The sequence below is a fragment of the Sciurus vulgaris genome (genome assembly GCF_902686455.1).
Source record: "Sciurus vulgaris genome assembly, chromosome: 10".
Lineage (NCBI taxonomy): Eukaryota > Metazoa > Chordata > Mammalia > Rodentia > Sciuridae > Sciurus > Sciurus vulgaris.
The window spans coordinates 120,850,969-120,873,151 of record NC_136470.1 but is presented as its reverse complement, the minus strand read 5'-3'; the positions used below and the strand labels follow the sequence as shown (position 1 = coordinate 120,873,151).

The 22,183-nt window shown below is 43.2% G+C and overlaps 1 protein-coding gene across 10 annotated transcripts in view; it reads right to left on the bottom strand.

Moving 5' to 3' along the window:
- TMEM108 (transmembrane protein 108) overlaps window positions 1-22,183 on the bottom strand; it is a 327,142-nt gene that overhangs the window by 58,070 nt on the left and 246,889 nt on the right. For 4 of the 10 annotated variants that reach the window (XM_079101299.1, XM_079101296.1, XM_079101304.1 and 1 more), the window contains one exon: window positions 5,574-5,732. The exons of the other annotated variants lie outside the window; for them this stretch is intronic. In XM_079101299.1, the coding sequence (XP_078957425.1) occupies window positions 5,574-5,670 (97 nt within the window). In that variant the 5' untranslated portion in view covers window positions 5,671-5,732. The remainder of the gene's footprint in view (window positions 1-5,573; window positions 5,733-22,183) is intronic. 10 annotated transcript variants of the gene reach the window in all.

The window sequence follows — 22,183 nt, the reverse complement described above, 5'->3', positions numbered from 1 at the left end:
GGAGGCTTTTCAGTTACTTTAGAAGGGAGGACCAGGCAGGCTGGCAAGAGAGGCCAGAGGCTTTTCCAAACCAGGCAGTTCCCCCCTTCCGGTTTCACAAACGAATTCAAGCACTGATCACTATTCCCAAGGGAGGAGCTCTGTAGAGAGCTCTTCTGGTTGAAAACCTCTTCGACTGCCAGTCCCTTTGAGTGGTCAGCTTGCTCAACAGGGACCAGGATTCCCCTGCCCATCTCCCCTCAACTCTTCTTGTTGCCCAGTGATGCTACGGGGATGCCCGAGCACCAGAGACAAGGAAGGGTCTCCAGCTACTGCCCAAACCTCTTCCCATGCCAGGCTCCCTAGAGGAGGACCCCAGATCGTGCTACATGGCCCGGGTGAAACACAGGGCCTTCTGCCTGCAGTGGTGTGCCAAGTGCTCCTTCCACTCTCCTCCTCGGACTGTGCACTGCCCGCGCTGTGACATCTGTGTGGAGGTGAGTACTTCTCCTACCTGTCCGCTCATCAACCCATCCCTGGGAGACCTTGTGTAGGGAAGAGCGGGCGGTTAGAGGGCGTGGTTGGGGGAAGCCTGGGCAGTTGGGGGTGATGGAGGCTGCCTCTTCTCCCCTAGGAGTTTGATCACCACAATGGATGGGTGAACAACTGTGTGGGGCGACGCAATATTCGGATCTACTTAGTGATGCTGGGCTTCCTTTCTCTATACTTGGGTGCGCTACTTGGGACTTGTCTTATTTTCATTTTGCGGACCAAACACCTTTCACTTTCTTTGGATAAAGTCATGACGTATCCACACAGTCCCAAGGGCCCCCACTGGGAACAGTACAGGTTGTGGGGAGGTAGCGGCCAAGGAGTGCGGGTAACCAAGGGCGGGGCTGATGTGGGCGGGGCTAGAGGGAAAAGCCCCTTGGGAGGACATGTCGAGGATATGTTGAAGGTGAGGAGTCAGGGAGATAAGCAGGTAGGATGGACTGTGGAGTTAAGAATCTAGTGGGGGTCACCAGGGGGGAAACGAAGGTAGAAAAGTGACAAACAGGAGGACAGAGCAGTGTACTTCAGTGTACTAGACTAACGGTCCAGTCCAGGGAGGAAAAGTAAGTGGGTGGGGCTACATGGGGGTGGGGCCAGTGAGGGTGGAGTCAGTTGAGGGTGGAGTCAGTTGGGGGCGGGGCCAGTGAGGGCAGAACCAGTTGGGGGCGGGGCCAGAGAGGGCAGAGCCAGTTGGGGGCGGGGCCAGCGAGGGTGGAGTTGGTTGAGGGTGGGGCCAGTGAGGTACTGTCCTGCGGCTTGGCTTCTTAACCTGTGCACAGCTTCGTAGTAGTTGTACCTGTCGCTGTTGCCCTGCTGCCAGTCATCTTGCGTCTGGTGATCCAGGCTGTGGCAGTGAGCACTGCCAGGCGTCCCTACCAGAGGAAGGTAAGCGGGGCGAGGGCCTGTGCCTGGATACCAGGTTTAACCTTTACTACTTTGGGCACCGAAGGCCTTCAGTCCAGATATTCCTGGACCAGGTGATTTTTGACTAGGAAAATGCCCAGGCATCCCCGCTGCCACTGCCCTGACAGACAGCGAAATTCAATGAGGGCACAGTTTTAGGAAAAACATGAGGTGGGAAAGTGAAGTGAAAGAGGGCGGGGACACTGCCTTTGGAGCATTTGAGCAGCACAAGGAAGATCTTAAAAGGTATCTGGAAGGATGTGGGGGAGGACAAGCGAGGTCAATGAAGACAGAGCCAGGATGCTGCAAGGGGAGGTACCGAAGTGATGAGGGAGCCCTGGGGAGGCAGGAGAGGTGGGTGCAGGGTCAGCAATGTCAGGGAGAGCTGCTACAAGTGGGCCGAGGGAGGTCACTCTTCCCAGGAGACCGGAAAGGCAGGAGGCCCTGGGCCACTCCCAGGTTTCCCTGGCCTTGGAGTCTTACTACAGGCCTGGGTTGAGCCCTGGTTAGGGAGGGTCACTGGGAGATGGCCTTGCCCATTCCAGCTGGTTCTGAGCTCCTCTTTCCATTCCCATCTCCTTCCAGAGCCAATCCTTTGAAGGCGACAACCCCTTTGATAGGGGCTGTATCAACAACTGTTATGCCACCCTCTGCACACCACTAGGACCAAAGTGAGTTGGTAAACCAGGCTCAAGTGGTGGATCCTGGGGCTGATGGGGTGGGGTGAAGCTGGGTCTTCTTCCCTGGTCCCTTACCCCAGCTCCCAGGACCTGGCTCTCACTGTTCCTTTCTGTTGGGGTTCTCTCCAGGGCACTCTGGAAACTTCCTTCTTCCTTGCCTTTCTCGGTTATTGCCCCAAGAAATGTAGAGGGCAACTGCAGCCTGGATGAGGCTCTTGGATGAGAGCCCTGGGCTCTGTGCTTTCCCAGCTGAGGGGTGAGGTGGTCAGGGAGAGCAGGCAAGGTGGGTAGTGACCCCTTGCATTTGGCCTGTGGCTCCCCAGATACATGTCGGAAGCTGTGTGGTTCCAAAGGGAAGAGGGAACAGAGTGGGAGCCAATGGAGGCCCTGCGCGCGCAGAGGTACTCCCCAGTGCACCGTCCCAAAGACCTCCCTGGGTCTAACTCAACCTATGGATTTGGACAAAACAGCGCAGGGAGTGGAGAGGCTTCAGTTATCTAGGAGGTGAGGAGTAGCAGGTGTGCATTGGGACAGGAATGTCTGTGGGTTGCACATGCATTGGGGGACCCCTGAGGTGGGGCTGACCCTGAAGCTGAAGCACTTGGAGCTTAAGGAGCAGGATTATGGGCCTGAAGGGTGCAGGGTCCAGGTCACAAGGCTTCAGAGCACACCCAGGTGACCCTGGATAGACAGAGAAAAGATTTCACTGCTAACTAGTTGGTTGGCCTTGGGCCAGTCCTTCGCCTTTCGGGGCCTCAGTTTCCTCACTTATTAATGAGGACTGAGACTAGTCCTGTAGTGGATAATGTTTTAAAAGAGATTCTTTTTTTTTTTTTTTTTAATTAAATTGGAAAGTTTTACTTGCAGTCCCATGTGAAACACACGGAGAGGAGCATTAGGAGTGCAGTGGGGTGACAGACCTAGAGTGGTTTCTTGCAGTGACTTGTGGTGCCAGCCCTCTCCTCTGTCCTGCCTCCAGGGGCCCAGGGACTTGACTGTGAGCTGTGGGGTGCAGTTTAGGGAGAGCCCCCACTGACTGACTGTGTTTATCTTCCCATCAGCCCAGCGCTACAGTGGAAGGCCTCCAGCCTTTCCTACCTAGTGATCCAGGATGTGCACGTGAAGCCTGGATGTGAGGCCCTTGGGGCCCAACCCCCCAACTCACCTCCCCTGTTGGGAGTGCCCTGACCCCCATAATTGTCCAATCCCAATAAATGTCTTTTGTTTGTTGCTTCCTGTGGCTGCTCTGTCTGTCTATTCTAGGGTCACAGAAGTGTTTCCTAAGGGTGTGGGGAGGCTCTGAGGGGCTGGGACAAATGCCTCCTGGAAGGGAAGAGCGTTGCTATCTGGAGACCAAGCTCAGGATTCAACACTGTCTGGCTCTTTGACCTCAGGCAAGACATTTAGTTAGCATTTCTCTCATTCTTAAAATGTGGCACCAGTAATAATCACAGCAACTGACCTGGCTGGCTTCTCGGTAGGAGATGAGAGGAGAGAAAATCCACCTGCCAGAATAATACCAAGTGCCCCTCAAACTATTCCACAAAATAGAAAGGGAACTTATTTATTTGTTCTAGTTGTTGTGTGTGCACATGTAGGTATTCTTTAGGAGTGTGAGTGTGTGTGTGTGTGTGTGTGTGTGTGTGTGTGTGTATGTGTATGTATGCGTGCACACGCGCATGCATGCAGGTGCAGGTCTATTTCAAGACCTTTCAGAAGATGGAAATAACTCTCTGCAACTCATTCTGAGTTGTCATCCATCACCTTGATTCGGTCATCTTTCTGTCCTTTAAGCTGATTATTCACTGCACAGCTCTGTAACAAACCATTAGGGAAGCAGGACACGTGTGTGGACACGTTTTCTTCTGCCAGTGTGTAACCCAACAGAAAATGCCGGGCTGTGCTGTGAAACCTGAAGGTGCAGCCTTAAGTTGTGCCTGGGGCAGCAGGACAGGTACACACCTGAGCACAGAGAGACCAGCTGGAGGCCAACGGGAGGTATGTTGGTGGTAAGACAAAGCAATAAAGCAATGAAAACTAGGAAAAGAAGGGAAGTACTCAGCATTGTGACAATTTTAAATAATTGTTTAGTCATTTTTTTGGTAAATAATAGTTTACCAATAGTTTAGATAGTGAACCACTCAAAAGAGCCCTCAAACCCAGACTCTTACAAGAAGAGCACAAAGTAGGCAAAACCTGTGAAAGTAAATTCCTCAACTATTTTTTTTGAACCTTACGTGAAATTTTAATTTTATCACTTCGGTTGGACAGAATCCTCAACTAGTAAGTAGAGGAAATGGGCTGATTGTTAAATGAGGACAGGAGTGTCAGCAAAAGTGTACACACAATATAACCCCAAACTCTACAGTGGTGTTAGTTTCTCAGGATGAATTTTAGTTTGGAGATAGTAAAAATGAGGTATTATGAGATGTTGGTAGGAGGGGTCCAGTGGTCTGAAGAGTCTAGAGAGAGAGAACTAGCAAAGATGTTTATCACTGGAACATGGACTATCTGGGTGAAAGTGAGGAGGTTCACCTTTTCCCGAAAATAGTTGGTAAAATTTTGTAGGTGGGTAGCCATGTACGTTTTCTTGGAAAAGGTTGTATGGCAGAGTTGGCAAATGTTTTCCATAAAAGTCCAAATAGTAAATATTTTGGATGTTGTGGGCCAGATGGTCTCTGCTGCTCCATTCAAACCTGCGGAGAGAGCATGATGGCAGTTCTAGGTAATGCAGGAAAGAGTGTCTTTCAGGAAAACCTCTTTCTGCAGCAACAGAAGGTAGGCTGGATTTGGCCTAGGACCTACATTTTGCCAATCTCTGGTACAAGAACAGTGTCATCCACAAGAACTTTCGGCAATAATAAAAACATTGTGTATTTGCACTGTCCAACATGGTAGCCACTGGCCACAGTAGCCACACATGGCTAGGGGCTACTGTACGGGACAGTGTAGGTAGAACTTCCAGAGAAGTGGAGGCATGATCTCCTACAAAACACCCAAGACTCTAGCAAAGAGAACCTCATTCTGCAAGGAGAGGTACTGCACCCACGCAGAGTTCCCGAGAGCCGTGTTGGCATGCGCCTCCCCTCATGTGGAAGCTTGATGGATCAGTGTCAGGGACTGAGGAATGGTCGGATGCTGTGGTAAACCTTGGAACTCTCCAGGGGACAGACTCTCTTGTTCTCTCCCTCTCTCAATTTATCCTCCTGAAATAGTTTGCAGAAGTGGCCATTTCCTTCCCTAACGGTTCCTTGGTTTACAGGAGCGTGCTGTGCAGTGTGACTAATCAGCTTAAAGCACAGGAAGAAGACTGAATCAAGGTGATTGATAATGGCTAAAATAGAATGACTTTAGGGTACACATGTTTTTTCTTCCCATATTCAGAAAGGTCTTGAAATACGCCAGTATCTGGTATATGGAAGCCTGGGGCTATAAGCATTTCCCAACATGGCTGGTTACCATAGCACTGTTTCATCCAGCCAAACCTCCCAGTCAGGTCCCAAGCTTCCATGGGCTTCTCTGGTCTCTGCTTCACTGTTGGTGTCTCTTGCCACATATTTCAACTTTTCCAGGTTTCCCTGCATGGTGAGCAGAGTAGCCAGCCTCTAGAGTCAGCTCCTGAGGTGGGAATAGATGGGACAATTCACATTTGTGTCTGGTTTGCAGGAAGTTCTCTGTTGTTAACTTTCATCATGGTTGCTGCGTTTAGGCTAATATAGAAACTTCCAGATATTCAGCATCTCCTTTCAATAGATTTTTTCCCAGTGGGTTCTCTAGTCTAGGTTGAATCTTCAGCTTCCTTAAGCCTCCTTTCTCATACCCTGTCATTCCCTGTACAAGGAGTGACTATTCTAGTGGTTTAAATTGGATACCTCAACCCCTTCCACGAATCCTGACTTATTAAGGCAGATCATGATCCAAAGCCTGCAGCTAGGTAGGGCATTGAATTCAAAGTTCAATACATATTTTTTGACATAGACTGACTTTGAGCCTGGCTTCTTGGTTTTTGAGACCTTCCATTCTCCATCACTGGAATTCCTCTGACAAACATTTTTATTTTTTATTATAATTATACGTAATGGTTGAATTCTCCTGACTAATATTAATAAGATTGCTTCTTTGGAGTTCTTGAGGTTTAATTAGGTTTATCCTCAGGGAAGCATGTGCATCATAGAACACAGGGGAAGCCATGCTTAGGGAAACTAGGAGGGAAAGAAATGACAATCAGTATGGGTCCTCGGGGTCCCAGTGGATATGTAGCTTCTGTTCTGTAAATGGCACTGATATAGTAGCTAAGGGAAGAGTCCATATGCCTTACGCTCCCCGGAAGGCTATGACAGACTGAGGAAGGCAATATTTTGGCTGTCCAACACACCTACTGCAGTCTGCACTGGATGTTTTGTTGTTGGTTTTAGGAAATACAGTCGTTTGTCTAGTTTCTCTACCTCTATTAGAATGTTCCTAGGACGACGCTAAATTGGCCCACAAAATAATCAGCAATGGAAGGGACCTAATAGTCTGGATCAAATCCATATCCAAGGGTTACTTTATTCCAGCATTTTTCATTACTGGTGAGATATTAGATGACTGTGAGCATGTCCAAACAAACCCTCCACCCACACTAAATGTCAGCATCTTTCTTTTAGCAAAATGTCTAACTAGCCTGCAGCCCGATTTCTTTTAGGTCTATCATGATTTCTTCCATATACAAGGGCTGAGAGACACGTGGACAATGGTTTCTTTTGACTTCTTATTGTTCACAAGTATAAACCTATATATATATAAAAAAGCAGGCAGAAGAGTATCTGAACCTTCTGTCTAAACTAACAATGGCTAACTCTGGCCAGTCCTATTTAATCTAAATCCCCATCCACTTCCCTCCTTTCCCTCCCTCTTTGTTTTGAGGTAAATTCCAGATGTCATATAAAATTCTCACCATTTTTGAGGGGCCCTGTTCACCCCCCTCCCTCACAGTTTAGGTTGTCACCTCTAGTGTTCTTTTTGCGGTTAATCTGAAACATCACACTTTCTAGGGATCCTTTCTTCCCCCTGGCCTGACAATGCTTAGATGGGCAGTTGTTCACAAGCTTCAATAGAACTGAACATGTTAAAAAACAGGTGCTGTGTGGACATCAGGGGAAGCACAGTTCGAATCCAGCCAGGCCAATAGAGCAAGCTCGGTTCTCTAGAAAAGGCTGAAGATGTTTGGAAGGCACAGCATTTTGTTTTGGCCAAAGCAACAAAACAAAGTATACACACTGTTACCACCAACAAAGGAACACACACACACACACACACACACACACACACACACACACACACACACTCACACACTCACACACACCTGAAGACTGTTTGCCCCTGCTTAATTATTTTTGACCAAGGATTCAGTCTGAGAGGAAAGCTCCCTCCCCACCTCTGGCCCCTCCAGGGCCACCATCCAGTCTCCTGTCCCCTGCACTCTCCATAGCAACCACAGAGTGACATCGGTCACCACTCCATAGGGGAGGTGAAGCTCCCAAGGCAAAGCTGCTTATCCAGGGGCAACTTATTTCTAAACTAATTTGTAAAGGGAACTAACTGATCCAGCACATTTCAGGGTGGGTACAGAGCTGGGGGAACTGATGTCATATTTAATGCTCTTTTTTCCTCCTTCAAGTTGTGGTGACATTTTTTTTTTTTTTTTTTTTTTAGATATTAAAAAACAAAACTGCCAGATGCAAAGGATGAAAATACAGGAGGAAACTTATTCTTCAGAGAACTCACGTTGTATCTTCCCCAGCATCAAGTCCTTCAACGCAAGCAATTTTAGACTCAACCCCGTGTAGGGTGAGAGGATGCCAGCATACACTGTCCCTGACCCTCCTCCTAGGAATCCTCATCCGGGCCTGGAAGGATTCTGTTGGCAATGACAGCTCACCCTTGCTCACCCTGCACTGACGTTTTAGTTGAAGGCTCAAGGGTGAGCCCTGGGCCTTCACTTTGCAATTGACCTTTCTTCTGCCCTGTGTGCCTGCAGGCGATGATAAGATTTACCAACACTTACTTTGGCTTAAGAAAGTAAATAAAAGAGAAGCTAGCCAAGCAAAGGAAAGGGTGAGTAAACTCTCTCCCCAAAGATGTTCCTGTGTGACTAGCAAATCTCTGGGAGCTGACCCACAGGACCAAGGAGCCACTGGGGGTTGGCGTTTTGCCATTCCCAGGACTTTCTTCAAGGCCTGAAATCCCGTTGGCAGAGACAAGACCCAAGAAAACTCCACCATTCACCAAGCCAGACTGTCACGAAGTCCAGGCACCAATGAACACAGGTTGTCAGGGGTTGCCTGCTTGGAGAGCAGTATCTTCATTTTAAGGAAAGAGTACAATCTCATGAGTCAGATTCCTTCTCTGATGATAGTGATACTGACTTTGAAAATGATCCCGGGCATTAGGTAATATTGCTTTTAAAAGTAGACACCTCCTCACTTTGGGAGGCTGAGGCAGGAGGATCACAAGTTTGAGGCCAGCCTTAAAACTTAGCAAGGCCCTAAACAACTCATCAAGACCCTGACTCTAAATAAAAAATAAAAACAAAAGGTCTGGGGATGTGGCTCAGTGGTTAAACACCTCTGGGCTCAATTCCTCAATTCCTGTACCAAAAAAAAAAAAAAAGTAAACATTTCCTTCCTCTGCATGCCTACCATATGTACCATGTGGCCAGGCTGAACACAGAAATGGGATTTGCACAAAGTTCAAGTGTTGACCTAGAGACTTCTCATTTCTCAAACCTTTTCTTATCACCCACTGTATTCCAGATACCATCCTAGAGTCTAAAAATGGTTAAAATAGTCCTGACACTCTTGGGCAGCTTTGCAGGGGCTTGGGGGACATCCAGAGAAATAAATAAATACCACCACAAGGTGTTAAGGGTTAAAAAGAAGCACAGAAGGCTGGGGAGATAGCTCAGTCGGAAGAGTGCTTGCCTTGCAAACACAGGCCCTGAGTTCGATCCCCAGCACCGGAAAAAAAAAAAAAAAAAAAATAAGCACAGATGAAGCACAATGAGGCTGAAAAGAGAGGAGTGAAGAAGAACCCCTCACCCTCTTCCTCCTTTCCGCCTTCTGACCACTCCCAATTATTTGGGGAACCTGGGACACTGAGGTTTAGAAGGCATTGTTCAGGGTTCAGTCCTACATTGTATCTAGCCTGCTGCAAACTTGGACACTAAAAGTTAAAAAAAACAAAACCAAAAAATAACTGTGGTGTCACCATCTCCTGCTCTCTGGGGTGGCCTGACACATCCGAAGCTCTATGATAGCCTGACAGCCTGAGATGAGAGAGGGTAGGATGAGGTTAGGAAAAACCACCTCTGCTATCAGCCTGGAAGCTCTGATAACATTGTTCTCACTCTGTTTCGTCAGAGACTTGCTTTGCTTCTTACAGGGTGTGAGAGACAAGGCATCCTGCTGAACCAGGCTGGGGACACCAGACAGTATGCAGGCCACTAAGCTCACACAGCCCTGTGAATTGCAGAAACAGGAAAGCTAATCACAGGACAGGGGCTTCAGTTATCTCCAGCAGGCTTTTAAATCCAGGTGACAGGATTAGAGTCTTTTCCAACACCACCTCATTTCCTGGTGATTGGAAGATCAAGGCGTGGTCTCATGTTCAGAACAAATGATCACCTCCCTGTTATTTGCACACCATAGTCCTAAAGATGATGTTAGTATCCAAAATTCAAAATGATAAAGAAAAGAGCTGTTTGGGAAAGCGCACATCCGACTATAGTTCTAAGTGTGTTTTTGAGATGCACCTGGACTAGTCCTCGCACAAATCCATTACCCAGCTAAATCAGTGATACACTTGTGGCCAGTCTTCTTTATTTATACTTTTCCCCATTGATTTATTCTAAAGTGAATCCCAGACAGCATATATTCTGGAAATATGTCAGTAAGTACCTCTAAAATGACTCTCTTCAGAGACGTAATCACAGGGTTACAATCACAGGTAAAAACATAAAAATAATTCTTTAATATTATCAAATACCTCCTAAGTATTCAAATTCTTGGATATAGCTCACATATTTTTAAAATTTTTTTTAAAAAATTTGCTCTTATTAGTTATACATGACAGTAGAATTTATTTTGATATATATATATACACATATCTATCTATCTATCTATCTATCTATCTATCTATCTATCTATCTATCTATAGAGAGAGAGTGTAACTTTCCATTATTCTGGTTGTACATGATATGGAATTACACTGATCATGTATTCATATATGCACATAGGAAAGTAAAGTCTGATTCGTTCTACTATCTTTCCTATTCTCATTCCCACCCCCTTCCCTTCATCCCCCTTTGTCTAAGCACAAGTACTTCTATTCTTACCTCTTCCCCACCTTATTGTGGGTTAGCATCTGAATATCAGAGAACATTCGGCCTTTGGTTTTGGGGGATTAGCTTATTTTTGATAGTTTCCAGTTCTATCCATTTACTGGCAAATGCCACAACTTCATTTCTCTTTATGACTGAGTAGTAGTATTCCATTGTGTATGTATACATATATATATGTGTGTATATATTTATATATATACATATATATGTGTGTGTGTGTGTATATATATATATACATACATATATATATGTGTGTGTATACATACACACACACACACACACACCATATTTTCTTTGTCCATTCATCTATTGAAGCACACCCAGGTTGGTTCCATAGTTTAGCTATTGTGAGTTCAACTGCTATAAACATTGATGTGGCTGTGTCACTGTATTCTGGTTTTAAGTCCTTTGGGTATAAACCTAGGAGTGGGATAAGTGGGTCAAATGGTGGTTCCATTCCACGTTTTCTGAGGAATCTCCATACTGCTTTCCACAGTGGTTGTACCAGTTTGCAGTCCCAAAAGCAGTGTATGAGTGCATCTTTTCCCCACATCCTTGCCGATATTTATTGTCCCTTGTATTCTTGATAATTGCCATTCTGACAGGAATGAGATGGAATCTCAGTGTAGTTTTAATTTGCATTTCTCTAATTATTATAGATGTTGAACATTGCTTTTAACTGGTAGTTTGAATTAACATCCAAATAAACTCCAAACACTGGAACTGATTGTCTTTCAAGTAATTTTATTTTATTTTTTTTGGTACCAGGGATTGAACCCAGGTGTGCTTTACCACTAAGCCACATCCCCAGACTCTTTTATGTTTTATTTTTAGATAGGGTCTTTCTAAGTCACTGAGACTGGCTTTGAAGTTACTATCCTCCTGCCTCAGCCTCTCAAGCCACTGGGATTACAGGCATGTGCCATCACGCTCTTAAGTAATTTATATTTTCTTAAGTAATTTTCAATATTGTGTTTTCTTTTTCTCACAACTAATTTGCTAGAAAAAAAAAATGAAGTTATTTTCCTGTGTAGTGTCCCACATTCTGGAGTCTCACCTGGGAAAATTTTTAGAGTAAAAATTGAGGTACTAATAAGAAACAAGGTGGCTATGTCGAGCACAGTGGTGTATGCCTATAATCCCAGTGACTCAGGAGGCTGAGGTAGGAGGATAGCAAGTTTGAGGCCAACCTCGGCAAGTTTGTGAGGCCCTGTCTCAAAATTTTAAAAAAGGGCTGGATGATAAAGTGCCCCTATGTTCAATTCCAAGTATGAAAAAAAATGTGGCTGGTTGTATGGTCATATAGAAATAAGGATTCTGGAATCAGAGAACTGGGTTTAAATCTGTGGACTGCACCCAAGCATAGACACTTAATCTTTATTTTCTAATCTGTAAAATGGGCTTGAAAAATGGCAGTGCCTAACAGATGGTAGATATTAAAAAAAAAAAAAGTTAAAGAGGCAATTACAAATAAGTCTGTAATATCTGGAGATGTGGACCAGTTATCCCTTCTCCCTCCCCTTCGCTGTCCCTGGAGCCCCAATGTGGTGGCTATCCAATGCAGAAGCCTTCCCCTGTGGCTTTGTTTTACTGGCACAGAACAACACTGCTTGGTGAGTCACTTTTTAAGTTTGAAATCCAATTTGTTTCTTAATGTCCCCTGAGTCACGTATCAAAGCACCATCACCGTCCAGAGCTGCAAGAGCTTGTTTGTGACAAAGATCCTCCAGTCTCACTGGCCGTCGGAGCCTGCGGTGACCTGCCTCCTCTGCCCACGCCACGACTCTTCTCTTCTGAAGTCAGGCTGCTCCCCTTCCAAGCGGAGGCACCAACCTTCAGTGCGTCTCCTCTCTCCTGTGGCTTTTGGAGTTTTCATTACATGTGTCCTCATCTAGTAAAATATATATCTATTTGCTCATTCATTCCCCTTGGTCTTGTCCTGCTTGAATGCCAGCCCCATGAAGTCTCGGACTTGTCTGTTTCATTTGCTGCTCTGTCCCCAACTCCTAGGACAGTGTCTGGCACCTAGAAGACATGCGGCTCATATTCGAGAAGTCAGCATTTCCGGTTCTCATCATTTGGGGCATCCACACCAAATGACATCCCCAGCCAAGGTGACGTTAGAGGTCACAGGCATCACTATTGGAGAATGTTCTTCAGCGTTTCACTCTGCTTATTTTCAAAATTTGGTTTGATGTTTATATTCCTGCTTCTAATTTATGTTCTGTTTTCAATCTGTTATTCTATAAGCCATCTGGGCAATCTGTAAACCTATTATGTACAAATTAGAGAATCTCATTTCTTATAAAAATCTTGTTATTGATACCTGCCAAGATCTTCAAGATTTGGCAAAAACCTTCCTTCTCCTCCCTTTGGGATGATGTTTGTTGCTTCCTTAGTAAAGGTGGTTAAAAACTCAGTGTTTTTGCCAAGAGTCTGTCAAGCATCTTGAATTAATGGAATGGTATACATTAAAAAAAAAATCTATCAAATAATATAATAACAAATGCATATATATGCCATGGGAATATAAATCCCTTTTAATTTCCCTACTGTTAGATCACATAGATAACAGGACCGTGAAGAACTTCTGCTTTTCAAGCACCCATGATAATGTCTGTGGTTCATACTGGAATAGACCCTCCCTCCATCTCGAGGGGTATGGGAAGCTTCCTGCCCCAGACACACTGCATCTTCAGTGGCCATCTATTCTCTGACCCTTTATTCAAAAAGCCTATTCCAGACCCCTTCTTCCTACACAGGGAGTTTTCTTCCACTCGCCACTTGATTCCCCGGCTCTGTCTTCTGGATCACTACTGGCCTTTCCTGCAGTTTCTGCCAATTCACTTGGACAGTTGGTGAGGCTTTTTGATTTGGCATCTCCCCAAGACTCTGCTTTTTGGCTTTGGTCTCACACACTGCAAATTGAGGGCCAAGTACGTCCATCCCTGATCTGATTCAGTCTCTGGGGACCTTGCCAACCAGGCCCTGTCTGGACAGGAGGAAGCATCTGACATTTTGGCTCACTGTCAAAACATTCCAGAGGTACTGATAAGGTACAGGGCTTGGGTGCATCTGTTTGTCCATAAAGAAAAGATGTTCAAACATTAAAAAGGACTCTCTTCACCTCCATACCTCATCTTATTATGGTAAGGTCCTAAGTATCAAACCTCTTTCACTGGGTACAAGCATGGTGATACCAATGGATAGCTCAATACTCTTTCTGGGGTAGAAATAAACCTAATGGCCATAGCTCCCTAAGAGATGATGAAGATGTGGGCCCTGCAGTGTCCACTTTATAACTGGCAACCGACTTTGTTATAAGGAGATTTTTCAAATGCGTTTTCCTCAATTTCCATTAAAAAATACATTCTTATAAATACAGAGGATACCAGAAAGAAGAAGAAACAAAACTGAACACTCACAATCTCACCACCCAAAGGCAGCCATTCAACCTTTTGGTATTCTTCTTCCAGTCTTTCATTTTTTTGGTAAGAATGTGGGAAGCATAGTTCTTTTTCAAGTTCTTTTCTCTGCCTCCCCATACAGATGTTTCTTTAAATTTTCCCTGTTTTGCATGATCAGTGGAAAATCAAGTGAAACAGGAACTCCAAGTCATTTGAAGCAACATCTCTCTTCTTGTTAGCCTCTCTTCTCTTCTCATTATTTGTGTGTGTTCTGGGAAAGCCTTCAGGACTTTATACCATCTCCCGATCTTAGTAGTAGTAGGAGGCTGTCCTCTGGGGACATGTGCCAGCTATAGCTGCAGAATATGTGCATCCTTTTTTTTCTCTCTGCCTAGATGGACGATACCAGTGATCACTCAGTTGTGCACTATTTTTTTTTTCATTTAATGTTAATGTGTAACATAAAAATGAAAGTGATTTTGCAAAAAAATTCTTTTTTCCTTAAAGACAGGAGGTGGTACAATCCATCTCCCAGCTACTTCGTGGGTCTTTATTGCTGAGAGAGGGCTCTCTACTTTTGCTATAGCTACTAGGGCTGCTGGACTTGGTGAAACCAACACCGTAGTGAAATCCTGCTGGGGCAGCTGTAAGCCTGGAGAGGGCAGGGTTCGCAGAGGTTGTCACTTGTATCCCCATCTCGACTGACTTACCAAATCTGTTTCTGGCAGCTACCACAGACCCAAGCCCTGGTGAGCCTTGGGGCTTAGGCAACAGGTCAATCAGGATGACACTTTGGTCCATTATTCAGGTGGGGTCCTCAGAGATTTCTGTGCTTCAAAATCATATAATATGATGAAACGCTCACAAGAGTGGAACGAGGAGGAGCCTTTTCCAGGGAACTAAAGCAGGACTCAAAGGCTCTGAGTGACTTCTCTATTGGAGGTCTCCCATCAATTACTGTGTGATCAAAGTCAACTCCCTGAACTGCCTTCTGCTTCTTCAGCTACCCAAACAGGACGTTAACCCAGGTCTTCCCTCTTCTCTGGTCCCTTTCTTTCCAGATTTTCCCTTTGTTTTTCATGAAACGCCCCCACCTCCCTTTTTCCTCTCTTAACTTCCATGTGAAAGAAACACAGGACTGTTGATCTTCTGAGTTTGGCATAATGGTCTCAAGTTGTAACCATTTTCCTGAAAATGACATGATTTCATTTTTCTTTTTTTTTAAAAAAAGCTTTTACTTTATGCATTTATTTTTATGTGGTGCTGCTGAGAATTGAACCCAGTGCCTCACACATGCTGGTAAGTGCTCTGCCACTGAGCTGTAGCCCCAGCCCCAATTTCATTTTTCTTTATGGCTGAGTAAAACTCCATTGTGTATATTTACCACATTTTCTTTATCCATTCATCCACTGATGGAGACTTAGGTTGGTTCCATAGTTTGGCTATTGTGAGTTGTGCTACTATAAATGTGGGTATGCATGTATCACTGTAGAAAGATGACTTTACTTCTTTAAGATAAATACCAGGGAGTGCTATTAGATGGATTGTATGGTGGTTCCATGCCTAGTCTTTTGAGGAACCTCCACACTGTTTCCATAGTGGCTGTACCAACTTACAATCCCACCAACAGTGTGAGAGTCCTCTCCAGGATTTATTATTTATATTCTTGATCTTTTCTCCACATCATTTTCAGGATTTATTATTATTTGTATTCTTGATGGCTTCCATTCTGACTGGAGTGAGATGAAATCTCAGTGTAGTTTTGATTTGCATTTCCCTAATTGCTAACGAGACTGAACATTTTTTCATGTATTTGTTGAATATTTGCATTTCTCTTTTGAGAAGTGTCTGTTCAATTCATTTGCCATTTATTAATTTTTTTGTGTCAAGTGTTTTGAGTTCTTTATATATTCTAGATATGAATCCTTTGTCAGAAGAATACCTAGCAAAGATTTTCTCCCATTCTGTAGGTTCTCTCTTCACATTCTTAATCATTTCCTTTGCTGTACTTAAGTCTTTCAACTTGAAGCCATGTCATTTATGAACACTTGGCATTATTTCCTGGGCTTTAGGGGATCTCCACGAGTACTTTAAATGGGCAAAAGTCTATGCAAATCCAGGTCTTCTTGTCATCCTTATTTCCCTCACAGGGATATAGCAATAGTGATGAGCTCTGGGGTTGGGCTGAGACATTTCTAAGGAGGAAGCCACTCCAAATCCTAAACTAATGCTATGCATTCTTGCCCCATAGATTTGAGGCAAAATCATCCATCCATGAATCACAAAGATGGAACTTTTGCTGGAAAGCACCAGTAGATCCTCACCAGCCTTAGACCTCTGTGGGACTAGGTGGTGAGATGGCTTTGGTGTACATATTAGAGCTCTCTCATTCCTTTGGCTACAACATACAATGGAGAATGTATATGTCTTTAAAGGCAAAAGAGACTCTGAGAACGAGGGTTCTCCATGGAGACCAGTGGTACCATCTTTCTTTCTGAAAGCATGCACGTTCTTAGGGAAGCATCCATCTGAGAATTGGAGGTAAGTCTTGGAATTTCATTCCACTATTGAAATCATAGCTAATAACATGAAAGTGCTTTTGAAGGCAACTGATCATCCTATTTGATTGTGCTTTCAATAAGCATTTACATAATTTAGTAGCAAAGCTGTCACCTTCTCCCATGTGTTGGATGTTGAGATACTAAGGCGAGCTGGCACACACTTTAGATTTGCCAAGATCCTTATTTTCCCAAGCTATTAAAATATTTCCTTTCTCCAAATACCACTCTTTTCAATAAAGTTAGAGCCATTTCTTTCCTTTAGAGCAGTTCATTTATCTTGATTTGAAGGCATAGAAAAAAAAATAAACTCTTAAAAATTCCTACAGGAACCCAGCTCCATCCATTTATTCATGAACAAGCATGACAGGGATCAAATCAGGGAAGTCTTTGACTGGAGATATTAATAGAACAGGGGAAAGGAGTTAATCTTGTATTAGATTACAGTGGATAAGGAAACTGTCATCCAGTTGGTAGCAGCTTTTTCTAATTCTAATCATCCATGCATTAGGGAAAAGCCTTAAATACACATTAAAAAGGTCTTCGGGCTTTAATGCCACTATAAATGCTGTCTTCACAGGGGGTAGCAATTACTTGCAGTGTTGCAAGCAGTTTCACAGGGACACTGAGGAAAAGCTAAGCATGCCTGTCCAAAAGGAAAGCAGAGGACTTACTAAGTGAAAGTGGAAAATGGTAATTAAACAGTGGAGAAGCTGAAAACACCTTGACTGGGTGAAAAAACATGGATGAGGGGCAGATGGCCATCAGGTGCCCGCAGAAGTGGTGCCCTAAAAGGGACACACCATCACCCACCTGGCATTTGGACTTAGGAAGCGTAGCATGAAGGGGATCAAGAGCAAAAGCAGACAAAGAAAAAGCAAGGAACTGTTAAATATTCTTTAACACATTAAATAATTACAAAATTATCTTCAAAACTATACACATATGTTCTTAGTGAAATTTAAAAAATTCTTTGCGAATGTATTTTCAAAATTGTCAATGATACAAAAAAAAAAGCAAAGCAAGGCTAAGAAGTGTTCCAGATTAAAGAGACATGTCAACTAAGCAAATGGTATGATCCTAGATGGAATTCTGTTCAGGAGGGAACACATAGAACACATTTCAATTGGTAAAATTGGAATATGGAAGACTGATTAGATAAAAAGCATTGTAACAACGTTAAATCTCCTGAAGTTGGCCAAGTCTACTGTGTTTATATAAAAGAATATTGTTCTTAGGAAATGTACATTGTAGTTTGTAGGAGCAACGGGTAGGATATATGAAACTCGTTCTCAAATGGTAATGATAGTTTTATACACATACACACAGACTGAGCAAAATGTTAACATTCCATAAGTATGGATAATGGGCAGGACAAATTCCACTTATATGAGGAATCTCAATAGTCAAGCTCAGAACTGAAGAGCAGAATGGTGTTTTCCAGGGGTTCGTGGGAGGGGGATGCGGGGATCTATGAACAAATGAACACAAAGTTTCAACTATTCCAGAAAATTTCTTGAGATCTGATGTTCAAAATTGTGCCAGTAGCTAGCAATACTATATTGTATGCTTAAGATTGTTAGGAGAGTAGATCTCATGTTAAATGTTCTTACTACAAAAAACATTTTAAAAATGGGATTATGTGTGTTCTGTGTGCTATTGCAACTTTTCTATGAAGTTGAAATTACTGGTGAATAAGGAGCTATTTGGAGGGGCTGGGGTTGTAACTCAATGGTAAGGCACTGGTGTGTGTGAGGCACTGGGTTTGATCTTCAGCATTGCATATATAAATAAATGAATGAATAAATAAAATAAAGCTGTTTTGTCCATCTACAACTAAAAATTAAAAAAATTAAAAAGAAGCTATTTTTAAAAGTCATTAAGTCAAGATGTCAATTCTCCCAAAATTGACCTATAAATTAGGCGTAACCCCACTTTTTAGTAGAAATTGATTCTAAAAGGCACATAGAAATGCAAAGGAAATAGGCCAACCAAAATGATTTTGAAAAAGAATGACAAATTTGTAAGTCCTTACACCATGGATTTCAAAATTTACTACATACTTTAGATAATGTGGTACTGATACAGTGATAGACATCAGGTAACAGAACAGAATTGACAGTCTAGAAATAAATCCTTATATTTATGGGCAATTGACTTTGCCTCTGTGTGTGTGTGTGTAGGGCGCAGTGCTGGAGGTTGAACCCAGGGGTGCTGTATCACTGAGCTACATCCCCAGATTTTTGATTTTTTTATTTTGAGACAGGATCTTGCTAAATTGCCAAGACTGGCGTGGAACTTGTGATCCTCCTATCTCAGCCTCCTGGGTTGCTGGGATTACAGGTATGTGCCACTTCACTGGGTGGTCAATTGATTTTTGAAAAAGGTGTAGACAACAGAGGAAGGAGAATAGTCTTCAACTAATGATACTGGGACCATTGGAGAGCCACATGCAAAAATAACTGAGCTAGGCCCTTTCCTCATCTATCACACTAAAACGACTCAACACAGTACATACACCTGAATATCAGAGTTTATAAGACTTCTGGAAGAAAACAGGAGAAAATCTTTGTGACTTTGGGTTGGGCAGAAAATTCTCAAATGACACCAAATATAGAACATGTCAAAGAAAGCAATGCATTGAACTTTGTCAAAATTTAAAACTTTGGTAATCTAAATGACACCATTAAAAAACAAAAACTATAAGCCATAGGAGAAAATATTTGCATAACATAGAATGATTAAGACTTGGAGGTAGGTTGTATGAAGAACACTTAAAGCTTATTAGGAGGAAAACGAACAACCTAGTTTAAAAATGGGCAAAGAAACATGAAAAGACATTTTGCCACAGAAGACATCAGAAGTGTAAATAAGCATATGAAAGAAAAGATGTCAACTATCATTGGTCACAAGGGAAATCAATTTAAACGTTAAGGTCCATTAGAATGGCCACAGCAAGAAAGATCACAGGTTGGTGAACATGTGGAGAGAGTGGATATTCAGATAATGCTGGTGGGAAGGTAAAGTAGTCACCACTTTGGAAAACAACTTAGACAGTTTTAAAGAGTCAAACACAAACCTTCCACAGAGTCCCGCTATTTCACTCCTGAGAATTCATCCATGGGAAACAAAAACATGTTCACACAAAGACATGAATGTGAATGTTCACAGCAGTGTTATTAGTATTTTTTTTTATTTTTTGATACTGGGGATCAAACTCGGGCTCTCAACAACTGAGCCACATTCCTCAGTCCTTTTTTATATTCAATTTAGACAGGGTCTCCCTCAGTTGTTTAAAGACTTGCTAAGTTGCTGAGGCTGACTTTGAACAATCCTCCTGCCTCAGCCTCCCAATCTGCTGGAATTGCAACAGCAGTGTTATTATTGTTCTGTTTTTTTTTTTTTTTTTTTCTCCTTTGGTCCTAGGGATTGAACCCAGGGGCACTTAACCACTAAGCCACACTCCCAGTCCTTTTTTATATTTTATTTTGAGACAGGGTTTCACTAAGTTGCTCAGGGCCTTGATAAGTTGCTGAGGTTGGCTTTGAACTCATGATCATCCTGCCTCAGCCTCCTAAGACACTGGGATTACAGGAGTGTGCCACCGTGCCTGGCAGCAGTGTTATTCTTAATAGCCTCAAACTGGACACAATCCAAATTTCCATCACCTGGCTATGGAAGAACATGTGTGTTTTCATACAGCAGGTTACTATTTCACAATGAAAAGGAATGAAGTGCTCATTCAGGCCCCGAGGTGGGTGAGCCTTGAAAACATTGTGCACAGTGAAGAAGTCAGATACGAAAGACCATCTGAATTGTAAAATTGCATTATTTCAATGTCTAGAAGAGGTAAATTTATAGACAACAAAAGGGAAATCAGCGGTTTCTAGGATTGGAGGTAGAAGGGAAGTGCTACAAATGGGCATGAGGAAACTTTTTGGGGTGACGGAAATGTTGCCTAAGTAGATTGTGGTGGTGGCTGCATGACTTTATTAATTTATGAAAATCATTGACCTTTATTGGAAAATTTTATGGTATGTCCTTTTTTACATTAATAAAGTTGTTTAAAAGGTTCATGTAACCACGTTGAGAAGGAATATGTCATCTATGAGGTTTCTACTCTGCAGACCTTCCCTACATGGTCATGGCTAAATGAGGGTGTCTGTCAACCACTGCTTGGGAGTGAGATGATCACAGTCCTTCTGTATCACGGGTGGAAAGGGGAAGAACTGGGCATCTGCTGAACTCCTTTTATGCAACAGGCGTTACACTGGTTCCTTTCCTTACGTTATGCTATTTAATCTTGGTGATAGTTAATAAATTGAAAAGCATTCCCGTTTTCCTGGTCTAGGATTACAGAGTCAGATGAGTATGTCTCGGGAAAGATGAATCTCATATCCTGAGACTCGTAGGACCTAAGAGTTTCCATGTGCCTATATTGGGTTATACAGCAGGAGCCTGGGAAAAGGAAAACCACAAAAAAAGTCACAAAGCCAGAAACTACATGAACAGATAGAGACTTCAATCTTCTTCTCAGGCAGGAAGGGAAGAGCAACCACATCACTATACAACCATTTGTCTTGCCAATAGATTAAAAAGCTATGAAAAAGCAAGCAATTAAAATAGAATCTTTCATATTTCATTAGGATAGCAGGAAGTTTTGCAAAGTAAATTGTCATATGGTTTCATGTGATTTGATCTTCCTACATCCACCTTGGGCTAGTAAGTTAACAATCTTCATTTGGAGAGTATGTGTGTGTGTTTTATGACTAGGTCAGGCTTTCATGTTTCATTAAGATTGCATTAAGAATGAATGAATGAATGGTCAATAAATAATGACAAGTTTCCTTTAGTCCTTAAGTTTCTTGATTTTGAAAGAAGAACACTAGGAGGTTATTTTTAGGATGCTGAATCAGTACCTTCTTCAGCTGTACTTACGTTCTACACATAGTGAAATGCCAGGAAAAAATTATTTATGATAGGAAAGACAATAAAATGAATCAGACATTACTTTTCTGTGTTCATCTATGAATACATGACCAGTGTAATTCCACATTGTGTACAGCCACAAGAATGGGAAGTTATACTCCATGTATGTATGATATGTCAAAATATGCCCTATTGTTATGTATATCTAAAAGAACAAATTTAAAGAAGTTATTTATGGCAGTCCTTGGGAAGCTTCACTGTCCATGAGATTTGTCCCTGGTATGAAGCACCCCCTTGAACAGGGCCCACACTGACTTACTTGGTCCCTCTGAGTGCCATCTGCTCCTGTGAGCACCTGACCAACATGGTTGATGTACAACAGAGTACACAGCACGTGAGTCCTTGAAAATGGTGGTTAGCGCCGCAATACACGAAAGGTGTTTGGAAAATGACAACTCTAAGTAATGCCAACACACAGTGATCATTCTTGAGCTCTGTGCCACCATGGTTGGCTCTAAAGAACATCTGTGTTGGCAATTAGGGTTATACTGTAAGATGGATGTTAAGTGTCATGGAAGAATTCCCCACAGAGCAGCTTTATTCTGGAAGGCCTTTGGTTCTGACCACATTCCCCATCCCACTTCAGCACTGACTAGCACAACTTGGCAAGAAACGAAGAATTCTTCCAGCTACAACCTCATTTTAGTCTCAGGGTCCACCAAGGACAGCGGGAAGAGGAGCGTGGGGCTCACTATTGCTCTTCTCACAAGCATGATGCACGTGGGGCTTCCCTGG